At 56.6% G+C, this 21,460-nt stretch overlaps 2 protein-coding genes across 4 annotated transcripts in view; one reads left to right on the forward strand and one right to left on the reverse strand.

The window, feature by feature from the left end:
* The window catches only part of DUOX2 (dual oxidase 2), an 18,595-nt gene extending 1,657 nt beyond the window's left edge, over window positions 1–16,938 (reverse strand). The window contains exons 1-29 of one of the 3 annotated variants that reach the window (XM_044918407.1): window positions 16,821–16,938; window positions 16,458–16,547; window positions 16,059–16,223; window positions 15,283–15,470; window positions 14,920–15,121; window positions 14,633–14,799; window positions 14,166–14,226; window positions 13,953–14,049; window positions 13,438–13,528; window positions 13,058–13,160; window positions 12,340–12,503; window positions 11,585–11,760; window positions 11,245–11,363; window positions 10,742–10,879; window positions 10,410–10,523; window positions 10,008–10,210; window positions 9,511–9,696; window positions 8,297–8,522; window positions 8,124–8,217; window positions 5,872–6,053; window positions 5,279–5,348; window positions 4,775–4,858; window positions 4,068–4,246; window positions 3,693–3,923; window positions 3,412–3,511; window positions 2,682–2,731; window positions 2,288–2,415; window positions 1,892–2,045; window positions 1–229 (exon numbers count right to left, since the gene is read on the reverse strand). In XM_044918407.1, coding sequence (XP_044774342.1) covers window positions 1–229; window positions 1,892–2,045; window positions 2,288–2,415; window positions 2,682–2,731; window positions 3,412–3,511; window positions 3,693–3,923; window positions 4,068–4,246; window positions 4,775–4,858; window positions 5,279–5,348; window positions 5,872–6,053; window positions 8,124–8,217; window positions 8,297–8,522; window positions 9,511–9,696; window positions 10,008–10,210; window positions 10,410–10,523; window positions 10,742–10,879; window positions 11,245–11,363; window positions 11,585–11,760; window positions 12,340–12,503; window positions 13,058–13,160; window positions 13,438–13,528; window positions 13,953–14,049; window positions 14,166–14,226; window positions 14,633–14,799; window positions 14,920–15,121; window positions 15,283–15,470; window positions 16,059–16,223; window positions 16,458–16,547; window positions 16,821–16,890 — 4,061 coding nt within the window. In that variant the 5' untranslated portion in view covers window positions 16,891–16,938. Of the gene's footprint in view, window positions 230–1,891; window positions 2,046–2,287; window positions 2,416–2,681; window positions 2,732–3,411; window positions 3,512–3,692; window positions 3,924–4,067; window positions 4,247–4,774; window positions 4,859–5,278; window positions 5,349–5,853; window positions 6,054–8,123; window positions 8,218–8,296; window positions 8,523–9,510; window positions 9,697–10,007; window positions 10,211–10,409; window positions 10,524–10,741; window positions 10,880–11,244; window positions 11,364–11,584; window positions 11,761–12,339; window positions 12,504–13,057; window positions 13,161–13,437; window positions 13,529–13,952; window positions 14,050–14,165; window positions 14,227–14,632; window positions 14,800–14,919; window positions 15,122–15,282; window positions 15,471–16,058; window positions 16,224–16,457; window positions 16,548–16,820 lie in introns of all 3 variants that reach the window. The other 2 variants (XM_044918409.1, XM_044918408.1) reach the window with 2 other exon arrangements.
* A 1,102-nt stretch (window positions 16,939–18,040) lies between these two features.
* DUOXA2 (dual oxidase maturation factor 2) lies at window positions 18,041–21,269 on the forward strand. Its single transcript, XM_021695331.2, has 6 exons — window positions 18,041–18,187; window positions 19,285–19,342; window positions 19,625–19,759; window positions 20,010–20,223; window positions 20,510–20,724; window positions 21,076–21,269. Exons 1-6 carry the CDS (start codon window positions 18,041–18,043, stop codon window positions 21,267–21,269), a joined length of 963 nt encoding a protein of 320 aa, XP_021551006.1.
* The last annotated feature ends 191 nt before the right edge of the window (window positions 21,270–21,460 follow it).

Here is a 21,460-nt window from a genome sequence, read left to right on the forward strand (position 1 = left end):
GGGTATCTGGCACAGCCATCTCCCGTTGGAGGTGAGTAGATCTCCCTGAGCCGAGTGGTCCAGGGCCCTGCCGCCCGGATGTGCAGGCTGAGAGTGTCCTCATGGGGTGCAGAAGTCAGTGTGAACGGGTGGTACTCAGTGGTCCCCAGAGCCAAGCAGGCGATCCGCACCCACTGTCCCGACTTGTACTCAAAGCCTTGGGGCCGCTGGAACTGCAGGTGGGTGACTCCTGGAGGTCATGGGCAGGCAAGGGCAGGGATCAGAAGCCTTGCTCCTAGTACCTGAGGACTGGCAGATACCCTGTCTTCTCCACACACCTGAGGCACCCTCCAACTCCCACCCTGACCATAGCTGAGCTTCAGGCCTGTTCTCTCTTTGTTAAAAAAGTTCATTAAAAGAAAAAAAAAAAGTTGATTTGTGAGTACTGCAGAGTGCAAAGGGTGTACTAACACCATGCTGAGGCTTTGTCCTTGAGTAATCTTAACTGACATAAAGTTGAAATGAGGTTAATTTTCTTACTTAGTCCTGAAGATTAGATGGTCCCACAACAGCTAAAATACCTGGGAGCAGGGGGACAGGGTCAGGCACAGGGAGTGGGCATATGGTCTGAGCAAGTGGAGTTCCTCGGGGTGGGAGTTGGAGGATCCCCTTCTCTCTTTCCTGGGTAACCCAAGAGTTGGGTTTCTCTGCTCTGGTTCCAGCTCTCTCCTCCCCTCCACTCCTTATTCCCAAAGGCCCAGGCCCTATACCACTGTCCTGAATATCAGCCTACAGGTCAGGGGACCTCAGGTTCCCCAAGGACCATCTCAGTGTTTACCAAACCTCCACCATTTGAGAATTACCTTTGTGATGGGCCATTTCTGGACACCTCTGCATTATTGTTTACCTAATGTTTTTCTTTAAATTGACTTACTTTTTCAATTTGATTTACCTTGACAAACTTCAGATCACTAAGATGGGTGGAAAACCAGTATCATGTGTTCTAAATAGAAGGCACCAAATTTTTTCAGATTTTAACTGGATACTGTTTGGTACCTGACCATCGCTGAGCTTCAGGCCCATTCTCTCTTTGTTAAAAAAAAGTTGATTAAAAGGAAAAAAAAAAGTTGATTTGTGAGTACTACAGAGTGCAAAGTGTGTACTAACACCATGCTGAGGCTTTGTCCTTGAGTAATCTTAACTGACATAAAGTTGAAATGGGGTTAATTTTCTTACGGAGTCCTGAAGATTAAATGGTCCCACAACAGCTAAAATCATCTGTCAGCCTCCACAGTGATGTGAACCCCCACTCTGGTCAACAGGGACTCTCAAAAACAGGCTCTCAAAATGTGGGCCAATTGCCCATCTCTGAAGGGGGGTTATTCTAGGAGAAGGGAGGGGTATATATGGTTCTCCAAGCTGCACCCAGGCCACACACAAGGGGGGGGTCTGTGTTGTCCTTAAACCTCTCTGTATGAGGCCTGGGTGGCTCAGTCGTTGAGCTTCTGCCTTCAGCTCAGGTCATGATCCCAGGGTCCTGGGATTGAGCCCCCCATCTGGCCCCCTGCTCAACAGGAAGCCTGTTTCTCCCTCTCCCGCTCCCCCTGCCCCCTGCTTGTGTTCCTGCTCTCGCTATCTCTCTCTCTGTCAAGTAAATGAATCACATCTTTAAAACAAAACAAAACAAACAAAACACCTCTCTGTATGCACTTCCAACTGCCTCTTCTCATGGTCATTTCTCATTGTTTGCAAGTCGTCCTGGGGGCAAACATACCTGGGGCTCTGTTGCACGGGTTCCCCAAGGGGCTATCAGAAGCCTCAATGGTGGTCTGGAGGCCTGGGGAGCTGTCTCCACACATCCCACCAGTTGGCTTCCAATGTTCCCTCCCTGGGGTCAGGCTGGGCCTGGTACCTGAAGGCAGCAGCTCCGCCTTCACCACACTGATCTCCACCTTCTTCCGGCTCAGGCTCACCAGCTTGTCTCCCCCATAGATTAGTGCCGGGACCAGGAAGTAGATGTGGAAACGGGGCAGCTGGATCAGGCCGAAGCTGCCGTGGATGATGAGCTGGAGACACAGCCAGTTAGTACAGCTCAGGCCCAGCCAGGCCCCCTTCATGCACTCCTGTTGTCCAGACACTTCCTGCCTGGGCCCTCAGCCTGGGCTGGGTAGATGAAGCTGGTATAGACTTTAGAGACTGGGACCTCCCACCTCAGGGTCTCACTCTGAGATCTTAGGTCCAATTCAGCCTGCTCCCTACCCTGCTCATCCCTGCCCCATGGCCTGGCCTTGCCCAGAGGAAGCCTTACCAGCACGTAGAGCAGGATGTAGAGGTGGTGGGTCAGCCAGAAGCCCCGGAAGCTGCGGCGCCGGAAGTGGTGGGAGGCGAAGACATACATGATGGCCAGGACCAGGAGCAGGAGCACCCCTGTCATACCTGGGAGCAGGGGACAGGGTCAGAGAATACTCTCAGGACCTCTACGTGGGCTGACAATACAACAGAGCATTCCCCCACTCTGCCCTCCTTCTCCGACCTCCCTGGCCCCCAGAACAGCTTGCTTGCAGGGGCTGCAGCTGGGGCCTGTCCTGGAGACTAGAAAGAAACCATGACCACTACAAACAAGGATGTACTCATGGGAAGATGAAGACAAGCAGAGATCCTCAGGTAGAACCCCAGACCTCACGTACAGCCCCACTCCCTACCTGGGACCGTCTGGAAGAACCACCAGTAGAACTTTTGGGGAAGCTGGGACCTGTAGGACAAAGATGTATGGAGCTTCTGGCTGGGGTAGGTTTGGCTCCCCCATTGTCACAATGTGATGCTGCTCCCGCCGGCCCTGACTGCTGAGCTTATTGGGGCTCCACTCAGATGGCCACGGGTCCGTTCCAGGAACATGGCACCCAGCCTCCCATAGATCTACCCTCAGCTCTATCGGTCGTTCTTCCTCCTGTGTTATCTTGAACTCTCCTACTGTAGCTGACATTTGCTTCGTAAGCTCCGTGGGGGCAAGGGTGTGGCTCTGCTCTGCTCATTGCTCTAATCCCTATGCTCAAACAATGCCAGGCACGGAGTAGATACTCAGTATTTGCTGAATGGTTGTGTGAATTTGGCCTGCTTGCTCTCTGGCACCTGGACGGGCACGTAAGATGTGCTCCATAGATGTTTGCCCAGTGAATGGACGACAGGCTAAGATGCCACGCTCTATGCCAGGTACACGTGGGAAAGGGTCTCCAATTCATCTCCAGAACATCTTTCCTGGCTAATCATGGCCAGCTTCCTTCCAGGGCAAGGAAGTCACCTTTCAGCTTCCCCAGCAGGCTTCTCACTCTCATTCAAAGGAAGAGTAGTGTGTCTAGGGCCATCTATTTCTTTTCCATTATGCCCTTCAGCCTGCCCCAAGTGTCCCAAGGGGGAGCCCTCCCCAGAACTGACCCATCATTCACAAAGACGTTGGGGAAGATGCAGGCCAGCAGGCTGAGGGGACTGACTGAGAAGATGAAGACATTGACCACGTGGCCAGCACTGTGCAAAACTGAGAGAGACCCTGTTAGAGATGCCACCCAGGGCCGATGGTACCTCCCACCCTGAGGGACAGAGGAGGCCCAGGGAGGAGAGAGGGGAGTGTAAGTAGCTCCGGTCTCCTCACTGTTTCCCCCACAGCTAGACCCAGGGGGCTGCGACAGTGGGGGCGAGGGTGCCCAGGAGCCACGCACTGGCCAGGACAACAGCAGCCATGGCAATCCAGCGATGGAAGTCCACGGCGGCGTCGAAGGGCACGTAGCGGTTGAGGAAGGTCTCTCGCAGGAAGGTGATGAGGTTGCGGCACATGGTGAGCAGGATGTAGGAGAACATGAAAGAGATGCTGGCGGCCGTGCCCCGGGACAGGATGATGCCCACAAAGGTGGTCTCTGCGATGCCCGAGGGTGGCGAGGCAAAGGCATAATCTGGGGAGGGGGCGAGGGGTGGATCAGCATGGCACAGAGGCTGGTGGCCCGGGCCTGAGTCGGCACACCCGGGGGCCAGTGGGGAGAGCCACCAGAAGGCTCTCCACATCTCCCTTCCCACTGCCCGCAACCCGGAGCTCTTACAGTAGGCCCGCTCTGCAAACAGGCCCGCACAGATGGCAGAGAAGACGGCAACGCACACGATGTGCCGCCGGTAGTTCTCCACAAAGCGCTTGTACTGCCGAAGCTTCTGGGCCAGGAGGCCCCGCTGCATCTTCTCCTTCAGCGCCTCCGTGTACAGCCTGGGAGTGGGCCCCACCGCCCTGCAGCCATGGGAAGCAGGTGGCCGTGAGACCAGGGCACCCCAGCCTCCCCTGAATGCCACCCCATGAAGGAGACCTGGTAACCTGGCAGGGTCAAGAGGGGCCAGAACAGATGAAGGAAACAGCATCCAGGGAGTAGACTCCTCGCCCCACCCCAACTTTTACCTCTCATCTTTATTTGCTCCATCTACCCCCACTCTTCTGTCTCCCCACTACTCCACTTTATCTTCCTCTGTCCGTCTGTCCTTCCCTCTTGCTGCTCCCTGCACAGGCCTTGCTGCTGTGCCCAAAGAAGGCAGGAGCCAGGAGACCCCCTACTGCCATCTCAGTATTGCCTCTGAGTGCCAAGCCCCTGCCTGATGATGAGGGTGCAGAGGTTGGAAGATGTTGAAGAATCCTTTGACTCTGTGGCCCACCAGTCAGGGAATGAGACACATGACCTGGTGTGTCCAGGGGGCTGGGCAGGGCCAGAGACTCTGAGACTTCTCCCCATGTTTCCTTGGGCCCAAGGTTCTGGAAAATACTCACTTTTTGCCAAACCTCTTCTTCAGCCCAGGGCCTCCCAGCTCTGGGGCTTCTGAGGCAGGGAGCTCCAGTTTCTGGGAGCAGGAGCTGAGAAATGGAAAATGGGGCTTATTCTCCCCTTGTCTTTGCAGCCAGGAGAAGAACCCCCAGACCAGAACTTCAGGAGATGGGGATGGATCCTGGGACCCATCCCTGCCCAGAGAACCTGTCCATAAAACTGGTCAGAGAGAAGCCAGGCAGGAGAAGCAGGGCAGAATGAATGAATATGATCCGGTCATCTGTTTTAGAGAAGGATTCTGTCCTGGAGTGGCAGGGAGAGAGCCAGTCTCCTGAGCCACATGGGGTGTGGGAAGCACTGGAATTTGGGCCAGGATCAATCATGGACTAAGAGCTACTTTCAGAGGGCATGGACCAGAGCTACTTTCCCTGGTCCCAGGGACTGACTCAGCCAGCCCTACTTCCTTCATTTCTCTTCAGGGGACCTGCCGATACCCCATTCCTGCTCACCGTTCCCCCGGAGTCCGAGTGATGAATGAGACTCGACAGCTGATGTTTGGTTTGAAGATGCCTCCAACACCTGAAGTGAAGAACGAGAGTCTGGAAGAGTGGGAGACTGCTCCCACCCGCTTCTCTAGGAAGGCTGCCTCCGCACTTGCTAGTGACTTTGTCACGTTCTCATCTCTTGTTCCTGCCTTGTTCCCCTCACTGCCCACGCCGAGCACCCATTGTACACAGGGCAGCCACTGCTAGACGAGGTGATGACTTGGCACAGTTAGGAAAGGGAACCGCTGCAGGCAGATGCAACCCTGCAGCCTTTGTATAAAGAAAATAATGCCTCTTCCTCTGGCTAGATGCGCCCCAGGCCAATGTGCATGAGCTTAGTGAGTAGCACGTAGGCTGGACTTCAGCCCACCCTGACCTCTCAGGAGGCATCTTTGTGCAGTGCACAAATTGCACAGCTGTGTGTGACACCCTAAGTGCCTGGCTCTATACTAGGCCCAAAAGACTTGGGGAGAAATAAAACCTGGGTCTTATCCACCAGTAACTCTCATTTTGAAGGAACACCCCTCCCTGACTCCTACCACTTCTTACATACACACCTCCACCTCTGACGCAGAGCTGCGTGAATCGGAGCTCGCTGTCATGGTCCCGCAGCATGAAGTGGAAGTCCTCCCACGTCAGCTCCTCCTTATCCTGGAAGCCGGACTCCCGGAACATGGACTCCACCACCTCCTTCAGCTGGGCCTTGGACAGGCAGTTGTTGGAGATCTCGATGAAGGACCTGGGGGAGGAGGAGAGACAGAACCACCTGTCATCCGGCAAGGTCAGGTTCAGGCAGGCACAGGGTGGGGCGGGCCCCAGATTATCTAATGTGGTTATCAGTGACCCGGGAAATGGCACTGAGAAGGTGTTCATCGAGCCTGCAGCTGATGTGAGGCTGGGTGGGGTGGCCAAAGGTTTGAAATTGAAAGTGACTTTGACCAATTAGAGAAAGCAGCCCTCAAACAAGGGGGCATTGAGAGGTGGGATGAGCGTCCATTTAGTGTGGGGACACTTCCAGATGGGCCATGGACTTCTCGCGTGGCAGGCTCTCTGCCCCTCTCTCGTGTTGACACATCCCACGCCACCACCGGCCTCCCCCTTTCACAGTCCAATGGGGGCACAGATAGCCCGGGTGTGGGGGGAGGAGATGTAGCTACAAGGCTGCTGCTTCCTTGTGCCAACACCCCAGGGTGCACGCAGGGGTGTCTCCACACCCCATCTGATAGAACCCAGAGTGGCAGATGCAGCGGCCATACTTTTTTCTTAGCTTGTGCTTTGGGATACAAACCAACCAACCATGCACGTTTGTGTGAGTCCAACAGAAAAAGACCTTTGTGTGCATGGCACAGCAAACACATTAAAAAAAGGCATCGTCCAAGTGAGACTGAGCAAGAGTCACAACTGGGTAAAGGAGGAGATGGTGGTTGCTCAGCCCTGGGGGTCAAGGACCCTCTCCTGGATTCCCTAGAGCCTCACCCAGGCCTGGGCCCACAATGGCACACCCAGTGAGGGATGGACAGCAGCCGGCTTCACCCTTGCCTTTTAAAGATTGATTGATTGATTGATTTGAGAGAGAGAGATTAGGGGGAAGAATGGAGGGAGAGAATCTCAAGCAGGCTCCACGCTGAGCATGGACCCAATGCAGGGTTTGATCCCCCAACCCTGAGATCATGACCTGAGCTGAAATCAAGAGTCGGACGCTTAACCGACTGAGCCACCCAGGCAGCTTCACCCCAGCCTTTCAGACGCCCATGCCCAGTTGTAGGATCTGGGCTGCAAGAGGGATGCGGCAGTTAGGGGGAATGCTGAAAGCAATGGAAAGGCTTGAGGTAGGAAAGGTAAAAGACTCCGCACCATTTTATGCATTCTATTTATTCATTTGCTCATTTATTCCACCTGATTCAGGTAAGTTTGTTTTGAATACCTGCTGTGTGCCAATCACAGTGCAGAAGAGGTGGATGCAGCGGGAAACAAAGGAGAAATAAGACCCCTGGCCTGACGGAGCTGAAGAGGACTCTAGTACCGAAACAGTGTCTTCAGGAATAAGAAGTCTATGCACTAAAAACTGGACTTTTTTTTTTTTTAAGATTTTATTTATTTATTTATCTATTTATTTATTTTTTTGCGAGAGAGAGAGAAACAGCACGAGAGGGGAGAGGGTCAGAGGGAGAAGCAGGCTCCCCGCTGAGCCGGGAGCCCGATGTGGGCTCGATCCCAGGACCCTGGGACCACGACCTGAGCCGAAGGCAGACACTTAACCAACTGAGCCACCCAGGCGTCCTCAAAACTGGTCTTTATCAGCACACCATAATCAGAAATAGCTTACGCAGCAGGAAGAAAGAAGGTTTGGAATATAGAGGAACTTCCCATGTTTCTCCTCCCACATGTCATGGTGATTAATACAGGAAGAGTGACCAAGGTCATCTGTCCTCCATCCATTATTTCACAGTGCAAAGCACAGTGTTATGTATGGTAACAAGAGTTTACAAAGGTCCAAAGGCATCCAAAACGGGCTAGTGGACTTCTGTTATTAGTCATATTGGTTTGGTTGTTGTTGTTTGTTTGTTTGTTTTTAACTAGGGAGGGAGAATTTTCTGGCTGGTATAGACAGTGCAGATAATAGACCCTCCTGGAGGCAGGGGCCTGGCCAGATAACCTTAAGAAGCTGGAGGCTCTGAGAGTCTAGGAAGCAGTAGCTAAGCCACCTTTCAATACAGATGGTCACATAGCCTCCTCGCCCACCCTCTGATTTGACTTTCCCTGTTTCAAACAGCAGGGAGTCTCAGAACTGGAAGGGCCCATACCATACCGCATCATGGTGAAGAACTCATCCTTGGAGAGGAAGCCATTTGCATCAAGGTCATACATGGTGAACATCAGGCGGGACTTGTCCTCTGGGGAGCCTGGGAAGAGAAAGAAGGATGCAGGTCACCTCTGTGCTGAAAGATTGCTGGTTCCTGGAACGGCCCACCCTCCCCCTACCTTTCATGAAGACCACCAGGATGTCCAGGAACTCCCGGAAGGACAGGTAGCCATTGCCATCTTTGTCAGCCAGGGAGAACATGGACTCCACAAACATGTCCTGGGGCTTGAGGCCCAGGGACTCGGCAAACTCAGCTCTGCTCAGCTCACAAGTCAGGGCCTCCTGTACCCTCTGTGATGAGTCCAGGGGCAGCGTCCCTGCATCCACCTCGTCGATGTCCAGCACCTGCACTCGGGCAGCAGCAGAGGGAGCGAGAGAGAATGAGGTGAGGCCTGGGCTGGATACAGTTCAGTGACCCTTTCCATCTCCCCAAAGTCCAATTCAGAAAGGGTGAGCCCTGGTGGCCATTCCCGGTCCTTAGATATACTTCTGACTTGGGCCTCTGCTCTCCTGTTGAGGTGGTGACTCAAATCTCTAGCAGCCAGTCCATTTTCTCCCTGGACCCAAGATCCAGGAGCTTTATAGAGTAGGAATGGTGCTAGGTCTCAAGGGGGGAGGGTGGGAATGAGAAAGGGCAAAGATGGGGTTGCAAAATGAAAGAGCCTATACTGGGGACAGAAGATGAAGTAGACAGGAGTGGAAAGGCAGAAAGAGGCTAGGGATATGTTCTTTTGTCAATTTAGACAGGGCTACCACGTGCCTGATTTGGTCTCTGCCCATTGTGCAAAGATTTTAAAAGTCCTATACATGTAACTACCATTTGTTAAATGCCTACAATGTACCAAGCACCTGGGCTAAACACTATACATAGAACAGTGTTTTTCAAACCTGAAAGTGTATCAGAATCCCCTGGAGGGCTTGTGGGCCCCAACAGCAGAGTTTCGGATTTACTAAGTTGGGTGGGGAGTGCTGAGGCTTTATATTTCTAACAAATCCCCAGGTGAGGTTAGGTGAGGTGGCTACTGCTGGTCCAGGGGCCACGCTTTGAGAACCACTGATATGGACTATCTCACTGAATCATCACAGCAACTCAAGGTGGTGGATCCTATTTTAATGACTGTTGAATAGATGAGGAAATGGAGATACAGAGCAGAGACGATGTGACTTGCCCAAGGTCAGGCAGGGAGGGAGTGGCAAAGCTATGATTCAATCAAGGCTGTCTGTCTCCAGCCCACAGACCAGAAGCTTAGTTCACTCTGTGTAGGATCCTGTCCAGCCCAAGTTCCCTCCAGCCCCTGGGCCAGGTCTTGTCTCCAAGACACAGCCATGACACCTGGGCAAACAGGTGTCTGAAGAAGATCTCCAGGATGCGGCCCCGCTGCTGCTTGGTCACAGCCCTCCTGAACAGCTCGTTCTCGCTCATCTCAGCCACATCAAGGCCCAGAGCCCATTGCACACAGAAGTCCTGCAGATGCTGCACGAAGGTGCCCCGCTCCTCGTCGGAGTTAAACAGTAGTACCTGGGTGGGAGGAAACCCGTGCTGCTGCTCGGAGCTTCAGCTCTGGCGCAGCCTCCCCTCAAAAGGACCTTGAGTTTAGGGAAGGGGAGAAAAGCTGCCCCCCCAATCCATCCAGGCTGGAACCAGGTGAGTGGCCCAAGGGGGGTCAGAGGGAGGGTCACGTGGAGTGTAGGGTCTGCTGAAAGGGTGCCTCTCCCCAGCGTTGCCTTCACAGGGGAGCTCTGCAGCTGAGGAGAGGGTGAGTTGACAGGACTGGCTCAGAGAGGGGAGACGGAGGAGCCTTCCAGGTAGGGGAGGCAGGACGGCCATACCAGGTCATACTCCTTGGGGATCTTGAGCAGCAGGGTCCGGCGTCCACGGTTGCTGGACAGGATGAGGTTGACCTGCTGCAGGGGCTGCAGCTGGACCGTGCGGAGCACAGAGAGCCGCCTGTCCAGGACCTGCAGACGCCTGTCTGGGAGCAGCTGGATGGTGATGGGGTAGCTCTTCTCTCTGGGGCCCGGCCACTCCATCGCTGGGGAAAGGACAGTTGGGCAGAGCGGTTCAGCAGAGGTACCCAGGCCCCTGACCTCAAGCCAATTCCACTCTACCAGTCTGAGCAGGCCACCCCAAAGCCTGGCTTTCTCCCCATATCTGTACCCTGGTTTTTCTCCCAGGGCTCCCTATCCGGCCCCCGAGCTCCCTCCCTCCTTCCCTCCCCCCTCCCATCTCACCTGGCACACCATCTTCGGCTGCTTCTTTCTTCACACTCTCTTTGCCTTTCTTCTGTAGCCTCTTGCGCTCTCGGCTCCGGAAATGGGCCACCACCCCAGAGATAAGCAGACTCACTGAAAAGGATCAGAAGGAGCCAGTGGGGAGGGAAGCCCCTCACCTGCAGCTTCACTGAGGGTTCTGCTGTTGCCCCTCCCTTCACAAGGTCCCCTGAGCCGGGCTTTGACGGTAGCAAGCTCGTCCCACAGACCAGCAGGTTATGAGGGGCAGGGACAGTTGGCAGGCAGGGGGACGGGCAGGGAAAAAGAGGTAGGTGAGGGTGTGAAGAGCTCACCAAGCGGAAGACAGCAGAGAGCCACTATGGTAATGCCAAACCCAGGACCGCTGCCCTCGAAGTAGTCCAACATGGTCAGGGGCACACAGCTGGGCAAGCCTTGGGTTGTGAGCTGCTGAGGCTGAGGGCACGGGCCACCTAAGGGAAAGGACACAGAAGGCCTCAAAGTCTGAGCACCTCACTTATGGCCAGGCACTCCTCCTCTCTCTCCGGTAAAGGACTAGGTACCATTCTCCTTCTAGGCACACCTCTCTGGAGCTTGTTCCCCTCAGTAAGTTCCCTTCCATAGCCTGTTCTCAGCACCCACCCCAGCTGGCGCACAGAGTGCAGCCTGCAAACTAGTCCAGTCCCTACTAGGGGAGGCAGCCTATTGCAGGCTTCCCAGCACCACCGCGAAGGGGCTGCCTGGCACCTGCTTCCCTGGACAGGACCAAGTGATCCGCTGCCCCCCTCCTTGCTCCTTTCTCTGGTTGCCATTCACTGTGTTCTCCCAGGCCACCCACCTTCCTCCCAGATAAAGACCCTGGGCTGCAGGGCACTGGGGTCCACGTTGGTAACAGCCACCAGCACATCCGAAAAAGTGGTGTTTCTGATTTCTGCGATTTCCTTTTTGGAGAACAGCCTAAGTTGGAGAAAGCCAGGAATTGTTGGGATGGGAGGGGGCCGCCAGCCTCCAGCATTCTCGGACCCAGGGACCCAGATGAGGGAAGAAACCCAGAGGGGCTGAGGAGCGTGGGAGGCCAGCTGGGAATCAAGGGCCCATGGGCCTGCTGATAGCACCTGCAGAGGGCCTGGGGCAAAGGCCAAGGTGAAGTCTGAGGAAGGGACCCAGGCAGGCCTTACCCATTCCTGGTGTTCTCAAACCAGTAGCGGTCGCCATCCCGCAGCCTCACAAACTGGTTAAGGACTATGGTGCTGAAGAGGGGCCCGGGGTCCCCATGGCTCTCCAGGAGCCCCCCGGGGAGCAGCTCCAGCCGGGACAGGTCCTGGTTGTACAGGGCAGCTGTGGCCTCCAGCACCTGGGGCACCACAGGAGGTGAGGAATTTGTGTGTGACACGCGCATGTGCGTGTGAGGGACGGCAGCCACTGTGGCTCCATCCTTCAAACACAGGACTCCGTCAGCTGCCTGGCTTGCTCCTCAGGCCTGAGGGAGTCTCCTCTTCCTAGGCAGTCCCCCTCAGGAGTGGCAAGTCCAATGGGAGGACCAATGTGTCCCTCCCATGCTGAGACCACTGTGAGGTGCCTGAGGACCATATCCTGTGACCACCACTACCCAGACTATCTGACCCCAATGATTAGCAGCTTCAGGGTCACCCAATTCATGAGGGGGGAGCCTGCAGGAATAGGACAATGGCACCCAACACAGGTCACCCTGCAGGAATGGTACAATGTAGTGGTGAGGAACATACTCTGGAGTCGGTTGGCTGAATTTAAATCCTGTCTCTAGGACTGACTTACCAACTATGTCATTGGTAAGATAAGGATGATGAGAGTATCTACCCTATAACATTCTTGACGTAGATTAAATGAGTTACACGTGTACAGGGCTTAAAACAAGAAAGTTTTAGCCCCTATTGCCATCATTACTATTTCTCACCTGGGGGTCCACATGGGGGTTGATGTGACTCCAGTTCCGTGGGGTGTCCAACCCCAAAGCCATCAGGGCTTGGGTATAGCTGGGTAGCCCCATATCTCGGCCACGCTGGATACTGCTGGCCACGTAGTCTGTGCGGGAGAACTTGCCAGGGCCAGGCCAGTAGTCTGAGAAGGAGAGAGGACCAGGCTACAGGCCGAATCCTCCTGACCCTGCTTTGCCCAGCAGCCTTACATTAGGCTATGGGCACTACCCGTCCCCAGCTCTCCCAACATGTGACCTGTGCCCATATCAACTGTGCCTCTGGGGGGGTGGGGGGGAATGTTACCATGTGTGATTGGGGGCAGTTTTTCTGGCAAGAATCTTCCCCTGGGACTCAAGACTATTCTAGTCACCAAGTACTGTATTCCCTGTTCTTTACCTCCTTAACCTCAAGACAGGACTGGATGAAAATCTTTAGAGACCTAAGCACCAAGGTGATCATGCTGTCACCCCTCCCCCCACATACTCAGACACAGGTAATTTAGAATAAAAACCACACTAAACCCAAATTAAGCAAAAAAAAGAAGTTAAAAGCTTTTTTCTGCTAATGGCTATTTGCAGTGTGTGGGTCTGTGCCTCCGCATTATAGGTACCCTAGGGTCTGCCTGTTGATTCACCCAGAAGGGTGCCCAGGCTCCCTGGCCCCTGGGCCTTTATCCCCTCTGGCTCCCGAGCTCACCTCTCAGATCTTCAACCACTATCCTGTCCTCCAGCTCTGCAATCTGGGAGGCCATTCCCAGCAGCAGCTGGTCCACTGCCTGGGCACTGTTCAGGTTGGCGTTCTGGAAAAAAACAATACATTCAGGGTAGGCTCTTGGGCCTCTTCCCAAAGCCTGGTCCCTGTCACCCTAAAGCACTGCAGTCCCTTAGGACAATGGGTCCTTGGCCCATCCTAGACTCTTTTGAGCTGTTGTCTCCACCTAATTTTCTGATCATTCTCCCCTTCATCTCCTACTAGCTGGAGCAGCAACACCCCAGAACTGGAATGGTTGCTTTTCCCAGCCTGTGTGTCAAGACTGACAATGACCCACCTTCCCCTGACCCGGACCCCAGGCTGACCTCCCGACGCCAGTAGCTGTTGCAGACTCTGAGAGCTGGGGAGCTGCCAAAACCCTCGTACGGGACCATCTGGAACTGACAGCTGGCATTTCTGAAATGGGGAATCAAGGATGGGATGAGAACTCAGGGAAAAAGCTGAGATGAGGTTGAGTGGGGTGAGGGACTCAGAGGAGTTTGGCCAAGACTGAGGACTGAGCTTTGAACACAGCAGGGATGTGGCAATATGTGTGGACTGAAGGTATGGGTTGCTCTTTGTCCACCTAGAGTGGGAAGGGAAGGAGGGACAAGAGTACCCAGCTGCTGGACAAATCCTGCTCTCAGCAACTGAAGTTCAGCCATTAGGAGGGGTTGTTAAGTTTGAAACTCCTACCGCAGGGTCCTATTTAGGGTTCCAAATCTGCTTCTCTTCCCCATTAAACCGTGGAAATGTATAAAAGGCTCCAGGCCCCCAAGGTCCTTGACCCTTCACCTCTATCAGTGTGCTAAGCCTCTCCCACTGCCAGCCCCTCCCTCACCTCATGTAGACCCCAGGAGGCACCATGGTGGAGAAGAACTGCTCAGAGGCCACCAGGAACTCTGGGGAGATGCTGGGGTCCAGGAAAGGGCTGTATCCTGGGGGAAGGGGAGAAGAGAGAGGATAGTAACATTTAGCCCTTAAACCACCCACCCTCCCTCCCCCTCCCCAAAACTCCTGCTAGCTCTCCCATTCTCCCTTCCCATCCCCTTACCTGCATACTTCGGGGGTGTTTTCTGCAGGAAGCTGGGCAGCCACTCATACAAAACGATGTTCTGAGGGTCAACAGAGGGCAAAAGGGAGGCAAGTGCTGGAGCAGCCACGCTGGGAGGGTCTGAGCCCCAGGAAGCCTTAGGTGGGAGGTGAGGGCCAGGCAGGGGCAGTCAGCAGGGAGGCGCTCCAACAGGACAGGTGCGGACGCCTGTCCCCCACTAGGAACACGGGATGGGCGTGGGCTAATAACTAATAACCACAGTCAAGTCTCGTGTGTGACGGTCCTTTGCCTGCTCTTCATCCTCGGGGTCCATTCCTAGACGCTAGCTCCAGTCCTGGGGAGCAGTGTCCTCCCGGAAAAGGGCGTTTCTGGGGGCTGCTTGCGCGAGGATGGAGGGCCCTGCGGGGCAGCGGAGTCTCGCGCGCAGCCGTCGGGGGGAGGGGGCGGGGAGAGGGCGCGTGACTGACCTGGTAGGTGGCGATGACCCTCTTGCGCGCGTGCTGGAACAGCTCCTCGTCCCCCCATTGCGGGTGCTCGCGGGCCAGCCGCTGCGCGCACAGGTTGTGGTAGCGGAACCACAGCAGGCCCAGCGCCTGCAGGAACGGGTCGCGGTTCCCTCGCTCCGCCCCGAAGGCTGCACGCGACGCGGGGCCGCAGGGCAGGAGAGGAGCGGCGGTGTGACCACCAGCTTTGCCGCCCGCAGCCCGCGCCCCGCCCCGCGCCCCGGCCGCCGCAGCCCGCCCCGCGGCCTCACCGTACAGCCCCCCGGGCCCGCGCTGTCCGGTGGCGGGGTCGGGCGCCGTCCACATGAGCAGGGGGCTTTGCGCGTTCCGGGGGAAGGCGGGGTCGGGCCCCGACGCCAGCTGCCCCCCGGAGAAGCTCCGCAGCGCGTCGCTCCACGAGTGCGAGGAGCCATAGATGGCGCTGCCGTCCAGCCAGCCCGTCACCTCGTTGGTCTGCGGGGGGCACCGCGAGGGTGAGCCGGGGGTGAGCGGGGGTCGGGCAGCGGAGGCGGGTGTCGGTGCGCCAGGGGGTGGGAGCCTCTCTCCCTGCCTCTCCCTGCCCCGCCCTGCCCCGGCCTGGCCGCGAACCCGGGACCCCGCCCGCCTCGTCTCACCAGGTCCCGGGGATTACTGGGGCTCTGTCCGGTCTCGGGGTCCCAGCGGCTCCTCTGGAAGGGGAGGACCACGTCCCCGCGCCGGTCGGGGTCGAACACCGGGTCCCCGGGCGGGATGTGGATGTTGAGGAACTCGGCTGGGCAGCCGGGGGTCTCCACGCTCACCAGGTCCGAGAGCACGTGGTAGCCTGCGGCCATGGGGGCCAAACTGATGAGAACCGCCACTCCCCGTGGGCAGGGAGTTTCTCTAGGTTTCTCAAGAGTCAAAAGACATGTTGGAGTGCAAGCTCTGCCACCAGCTCCAGGTCTTTTTTCTAATTTTCAAAGTGGGGATATAGTACTCTCTCCACCCACCTCATAACATTGTTGTAAGAATCAAAATAATATAATTAATGTAAGGGCTCCCCCACCCCAATTCCCATCTCCCAACAGATCTTGCCTCCCCCTCTCTCTTCGGAGGAAAGAGGATATAATCATACGGTAGGAGAGCGGTGGCAGGGGACTCAGCTCCTAGAGCTATAATGGAGGTCCAGTGACACTCCTAGGTTTGGCCTAAGGGGTAAGAGAGAGATTAGAGGAGCGAATATCCCTGACTCGACACTCCCAAATCTCTCGAGATAAAGAAGGGCTGGAAGTGTTGCTTAGTGCGGAGGAGGAGGTGCCTGGGAGTCTTGGGTCCGTCTCCCGTGCTCTTGAAGACTGGCCGCAGGGCCCCTCTCCCCAGGCGCTGAGCTAAGTGACTGCTCACCCCCGGCGTCCTCCCACTTTGCTCTCACCAAAGAAGACCCCCAGCACCGTGCGGTTGCTGTGGGATGGCTGCCCGGCTGTGCCCCGCATGGCGGCGTCGCTGAGTAGGCGCGGGTTGGGCAGCAGCGGCTCCCCCAGAGCCTGGTAAACGCCATCCGCGTAATTGGCTGGCACGAGGCGCTGCAGTCGGAAGCCTGTGGGAAGCAGGGAGCTGGGCTGTCAGAGCACCCCGTCCCCAAAAAGCCCACAAGCTTCTCCCTACGCCTACCTCAAATCCCCATCCTCACTGGCGAGACCCTCTTCGCCAGGGTCTTCTGGCCCCACGAGTGCGTAGGAGTTCGCTGCGGAGACAGCCCGGCTTCTCCGCGCGGGTCTCCCGCGGCCCGGCCCCTTACCTAATCCCCCCGCCCCCGGACCACAGGACGCACCTGCTGCGCCACGCTCGTGATGCCTCAGGTTGTTGAACCAGCCGTCATAGCGCTGCACTTCCCAGGACAGTGGGAGTGAGTCCTGGCCGCCTGCACGTCAGAGAACGGTCCCCTCAGCGCTAGCCTCCCTGAGACCGCTCCGGGACGCGACGGCTTCCCCCCGCGCTTCTCCGCTCACTGAGCGCCCCCAACCCTGCCCGAGAGGCAACCCCTGAGCGGCGTTGTGGCTGCCCTGGGAAGTTTCCCATCCCGCTGAGCGGCGCTGCGATTTGACCGATCTTGTAGCTCGCCTGCATCTGTTTCTTCCCCCAGCCTCAGGAGGTACAGGGTGACATCCCGAAGCTAGGGGCACCGGATACTTACCCGCTGGATCCAGGGATGCAGTCAGCAGAGCTCCCAGGAGCACCACTGCCTCTGGCCTTGCGCAGAGCATGCTGACCCTGCCGCCTGGGAGGTGGGAGGTGAAAAGTGAGTGACAAGGAGCTGGTGTCCCCCATGCCTACAGCCCGCACTGGGGAGGAGGTGTCTGCTGTTTTCACTTCTGGAGCAAAGCTTTTAGAAACATCACCAAGGACCCACATCGGCATGCCACTCTTTTCAGGACACCTGGTAGATACTGACACTGGTCCCCACTGTCCACCTGGTGGAAGAACTAACACTGGCCAAAGAACCCCTCCACCTGCGGCCGCACTAATCTTCTGTGGTTTATCAGTCCAAGGCAGCACCCCCCCCCCCAACTCCCAACCTCCTATCTCCATCCCCAAGCCCTCAGTAACTGCTTCTCCTAGAGGAGGCAGGGAAGGGAAAGCAGTTAGTGAGCTGGGAACCCGGACCTGCAGCCCCTCCTACTCTACTGTGAATGCCTGTGCATGGACAGGAGGGATGGAACAATCAGGCCCCAAACTCCCTCCAACCTCTGGTTTAGGGCCCCTGTCTGGGGTCAGAAGTCTTTCCTCTTGGAATCTTTGCTTCTCTGCCCTCCTCCCAGGCTCCATCTTCCCAACACAGCACCACTCCCACCCTCCCAGCCCCTCCGAGCTCTGAAGATCCTCCCCAGCAGCACTCTCACCCTTTTCTCTGGATCCTCTAAGGCCAGCTGCCCTGGTGTCCGCTGAGGTCAGACCAGTGCCAAGTGTCGCATCTGGGCGGGAGGCTAGCCCTCTTACTGTGGAGGCTGGGCTTCCCTCATTTGCATAGTAGCCTCGCCTCTTATTTGCAAGATCTCTTTCCAACCGCATCCAGCTGCCAAGCCCTGACATCCACCCAGCGACCTACCCAGGCTGCTATAAAAGGGCTCCAGGTCCTGCACCACTTCCAAACAGAGCCGCGAAAGTAACTGGCTATAGCCAGTGAGAAATAATTCCTCTCTCCCACCTACCCAACCCTGCCTGGGCCAACCTAGAGCACTTGAAGGCAGCCAGCCACTAGGCTTCTTACGGGCGAGTTGAGCAACTCAGACTTGACCAGCCCATTAAATCCTGTCCAAGAACGCAGGGGACCGGGTAAAGAGAAGTGGGACCTGGGTTCAGTTGCCAGGTTCGCACTTTTTCCTCTCCAGCGGACCAAGCTTGGCCCGTTGCAGCATGACTCTGTGGAATGGTGAGCTGCCTTTCTACCCCCAGCCCCGGCATGCCCCCGGCTTCAGCGTCCCGTTGCTCATCGTCATTCTGGTGTTCTTGGCCTTGGCCGCCAGCTTCCTGCTCATCTTGCCTGGGATTCGTGGTCACTCGGTAAGGGGGTGCTAGATGCTAGGGCTTGAGGGTCATGGGCAGCTTGTCTCTGGAAGACCTAGGACAGGTAATACTGTAACAAGGGCTTCCATGAATAGTCAGATGAAACGTTGAACCAGAGGAGCATAGGTGGAGCAGACCCAGAAGTCTGGGCGCAGCCGGCATCCCTCCCTGCCCAAGGACTGGGAGAGATGGAGACCCTGTATAAGACATTCTAGAGACTGACCCCACCTGGATCATCCAGGAGGCTGCTGCGGAGAGTGGGTGCCCGGTCCAGTAATCCTGGGGCTAATTCTAGTCTTCGCATGCTGCTAGAGTCTCCCTCCTCTCCTCAGACTGTGGCTGCACTCCAATCTCAGCCTTCAGGTAATGACCAGGGGACCAAGAGCTGAGACTGCTGTGTGTCACTGGTGTGCTGGGTTGAGATGCATGTGTATGGGTGCTCCCATCCTAAGGACTCGGGGACTTCCACAAATGATTCGAAGTTGTAACAGACTGGGTACTTGTCCTTGGACCAACCCCCCCCCTTCTCCCAGAACCTAAGTTGTTCTTCCAGTCTAGGAGTACCTAGCCTCCCTGAGTCTTGATCTGTGTCGGTTTCCTTGGGAAACTGGTGCACCTAAGAATATCTGAGAGGCTGCTTTCCCACCTCCTCTGCGACAGGACCCTGGGGCTGCCCTCTCCTGGGGGAGGTGACCCCAGCCTGCCTGGCACTTCTGGACTCACTGAGCCTCATCATAGTAGTGACTCGAGTAGCTGGCAAGACCAGGACCAGGAGCCAGATAGCTGGGGGAGTGAAGGTGATATGACAACACCAGGCAGGGAGCCAGGTTGCAGGGTGGACTGGGAAATGGGGCTAGGGAGGCAGAAGTGCATGGCTAGAAAACATCAGAAATGTCAGTGGCTCAGAGGGACTTGCACAAAAAGCAAGACAGACTTTGGCTTTAAAACCTCAGGAATGTAACTCGGAAAAGGGTGTGGGGCAAGAGGGGACAGCTGCAGGGACACTAAAGACCTAGGTGGCATGGGGTCAAGGGAGGTCTTGGGGACTCTAGTTGGGCAGTTACCAGACCTGACCCAGGTGCTTGTTCCTGCAGCGCTGGTTCTGGCTGGTGAGAGTTCTTCTCAGTCTGTTCATAGGCGCGGAAATTGTGGGTGAGTGTGTGGTGCAGCAGATGGGGAGAGGACCTGGGGTGAGGATGGAGGTGGGCAGAGGGCACCTGGGAAAATGGAGATTTGGGGGTTGTTTCCTGCTCCTTCTTTGCATTCCTCAGCTCTTTCTAGTGCCCACTCTTCCACCCTTACCATGTATACCACCTTGGACCCCTAGACCCTCCATCTCTCTTCACAGTGTCCTACCTGCCATCACCACTCTCCTCATTGCATCTCCCCAATGCTCTCCCTAACCCTCCCCCGACACTGTGTTTCTCCCCACAGCCGTGCACTTTAGCGCACAATGGTCAGTGGGTGGGATGAACACCAACACATCCTACAAGGCCTTCAGTGCAGCAAGGGTCAGCGCTCACGTTGGTCTCCACATCGGCCTGGAGGGAATTAATATTACACTCACAGGTGAGGGGGCTGGGGCAAAGTGAACTTCTGGATTGGCAGACCCCATGGCTGGGGGAGTGTGGCAGGGGCAGCTGGAGGAAATCTCAGACCCCACGGGCTCGAAGAGTTTTTATTCCTCACGGATCCGTGTTTTCCGCAACCGCTGCCAAACCCATGTCTCTCACACCTCCCCTTTCCTACGCGCACTAGCTTAGCTGCGGTGTCCCGGGTTGTGCGCAGCTCCACTACCCCGGCCGCCCTCCTTTCGCAGGGACCCCGGTGCAGCAGTTGAACGAGACCATAGACTACAACGAGCACTTCAACTGGCGTCTGGGTGAGAACTATGCCGAGGAGTACTCGGAGGCACTGGAGAAGGGGCTGCCCGATCCAGTTCTCTACTTGGCGGAGAAGTTCACCCCGAGCAGCCCCTGCGGGCTCTACCGCCAGTACCGCCTGGCGGGACACTACGCGTCCGCCACGCTGTGGTGAGCGCTGGAGGGAAGGCACCTGTGAGTGAGGGAGTGTCGGGGCGGGGGCGTGTGAGCCAGAGGATGTGAGGTATAGTTACAGCCCTATGGTGCGGGGAGTGAGAATTACCGCTCAGACGGTCAGAACCCAGAGAGGCCCAGCAAAGCCTGGGAGTCGGCTACTCGGCTGGAGGGTTCCCCTGCGCCTTCGCCGTCCCAGCCCCGGCTTTCGTTCTGGGGTAGGGACACAGAGCAAGCGAGGCTGGGGGAAGCCAGCTCACAGTGCGGCGGGGCCCCTTCTCAGGGTGGCGTTCTGCTTCTGGCTCCTCTCCAACGCGCTGCTCTCCATGCCGGTCCCGCTCTACGGAGGCCTGGCGCTCCTGACCACCGGCGCCTTCACGCTCTTCTCCATCTTCGCCTTCGCCTCCGTCTCCAGCGTGCAGCTCTGCCCGCTCCGCCTCGGCTCCTCCACGCTCACCACTCACTACGGCGCCGCCTTTTGGGTCACCCTGGCCACTGGTGAGGACCAAGGGGGCGGATTCCGGGAGGCTGGGCGTGGGAGCTGATGTGTGCTTTTCCCGTTTGCAAAATGAGTTCACATATATTATCTAATTTGCTCCTCTTAATAGTTCCTAGAAGCAGGCAGTTATGCCCATTTTACAGATGAGGCCAGGGGGTTCTGAAGGGTTCGGTGGCTTGCCCCAGTTAGCGCATGAACTCATGTATCACGTAATCCGTATTAGAGGTCTTTCTGCCGTGTGGGTTGGGGGAGGAAATGCTAGGGGTAGCCCCCAGGAGATGGAGGGGGGCAGGCCAGGTTCTGGCCTGGAGCCCTGACTACCCTGTTTCTTTCTGTCCGCGCCGCCGCAGGCATCCTGTGCCTCCTCCTCGGAGTGGCGGTGGTGAGTCTCCACTACTCTCGACCCAGCGCTCTCCGCACCTTCTTGGACGGAAGTGGCAAGGACTATGGTAGCCAGGAGAAAGGGAACTTCCCTCTCATCCTGAGCAACCCACTGCATAAGCAGTTCGGAGCCCTGGACTTCACGACTAGTACTAACCTTTGAGGGTTATTCAACCTCGGACTCCTACCCCGCCTCGGCCCCCTGCAGGCCGGGTAGCAATACCTGCTGGGCTCGGGCCAGGAGAGCTAGCTCCAGGAGGGTCACTGCGCCGCGGGCGCCGGGAAAAGCAGGCGGCCTCAGACGTGCCGCACGCCCACGCCCGGGGAAAAAGGGTCTTCCGAGGTGAGCTGTAA

Source organism: Neomonachus schauinslandi, chromosome 9, assembly GCF_002201575.2.
Source record: "Neomonachus schauinslandi chromosome 9, ASM220157v2, whole genome shotgun sequence".
In the NCBI taxonomy this organism is placed as follows: Eukaryota; Metazoa; Chordata; class Mammalia; order Carnivora; family Phocidae; genus Neomonachus; species Neomonachus schauinslandi.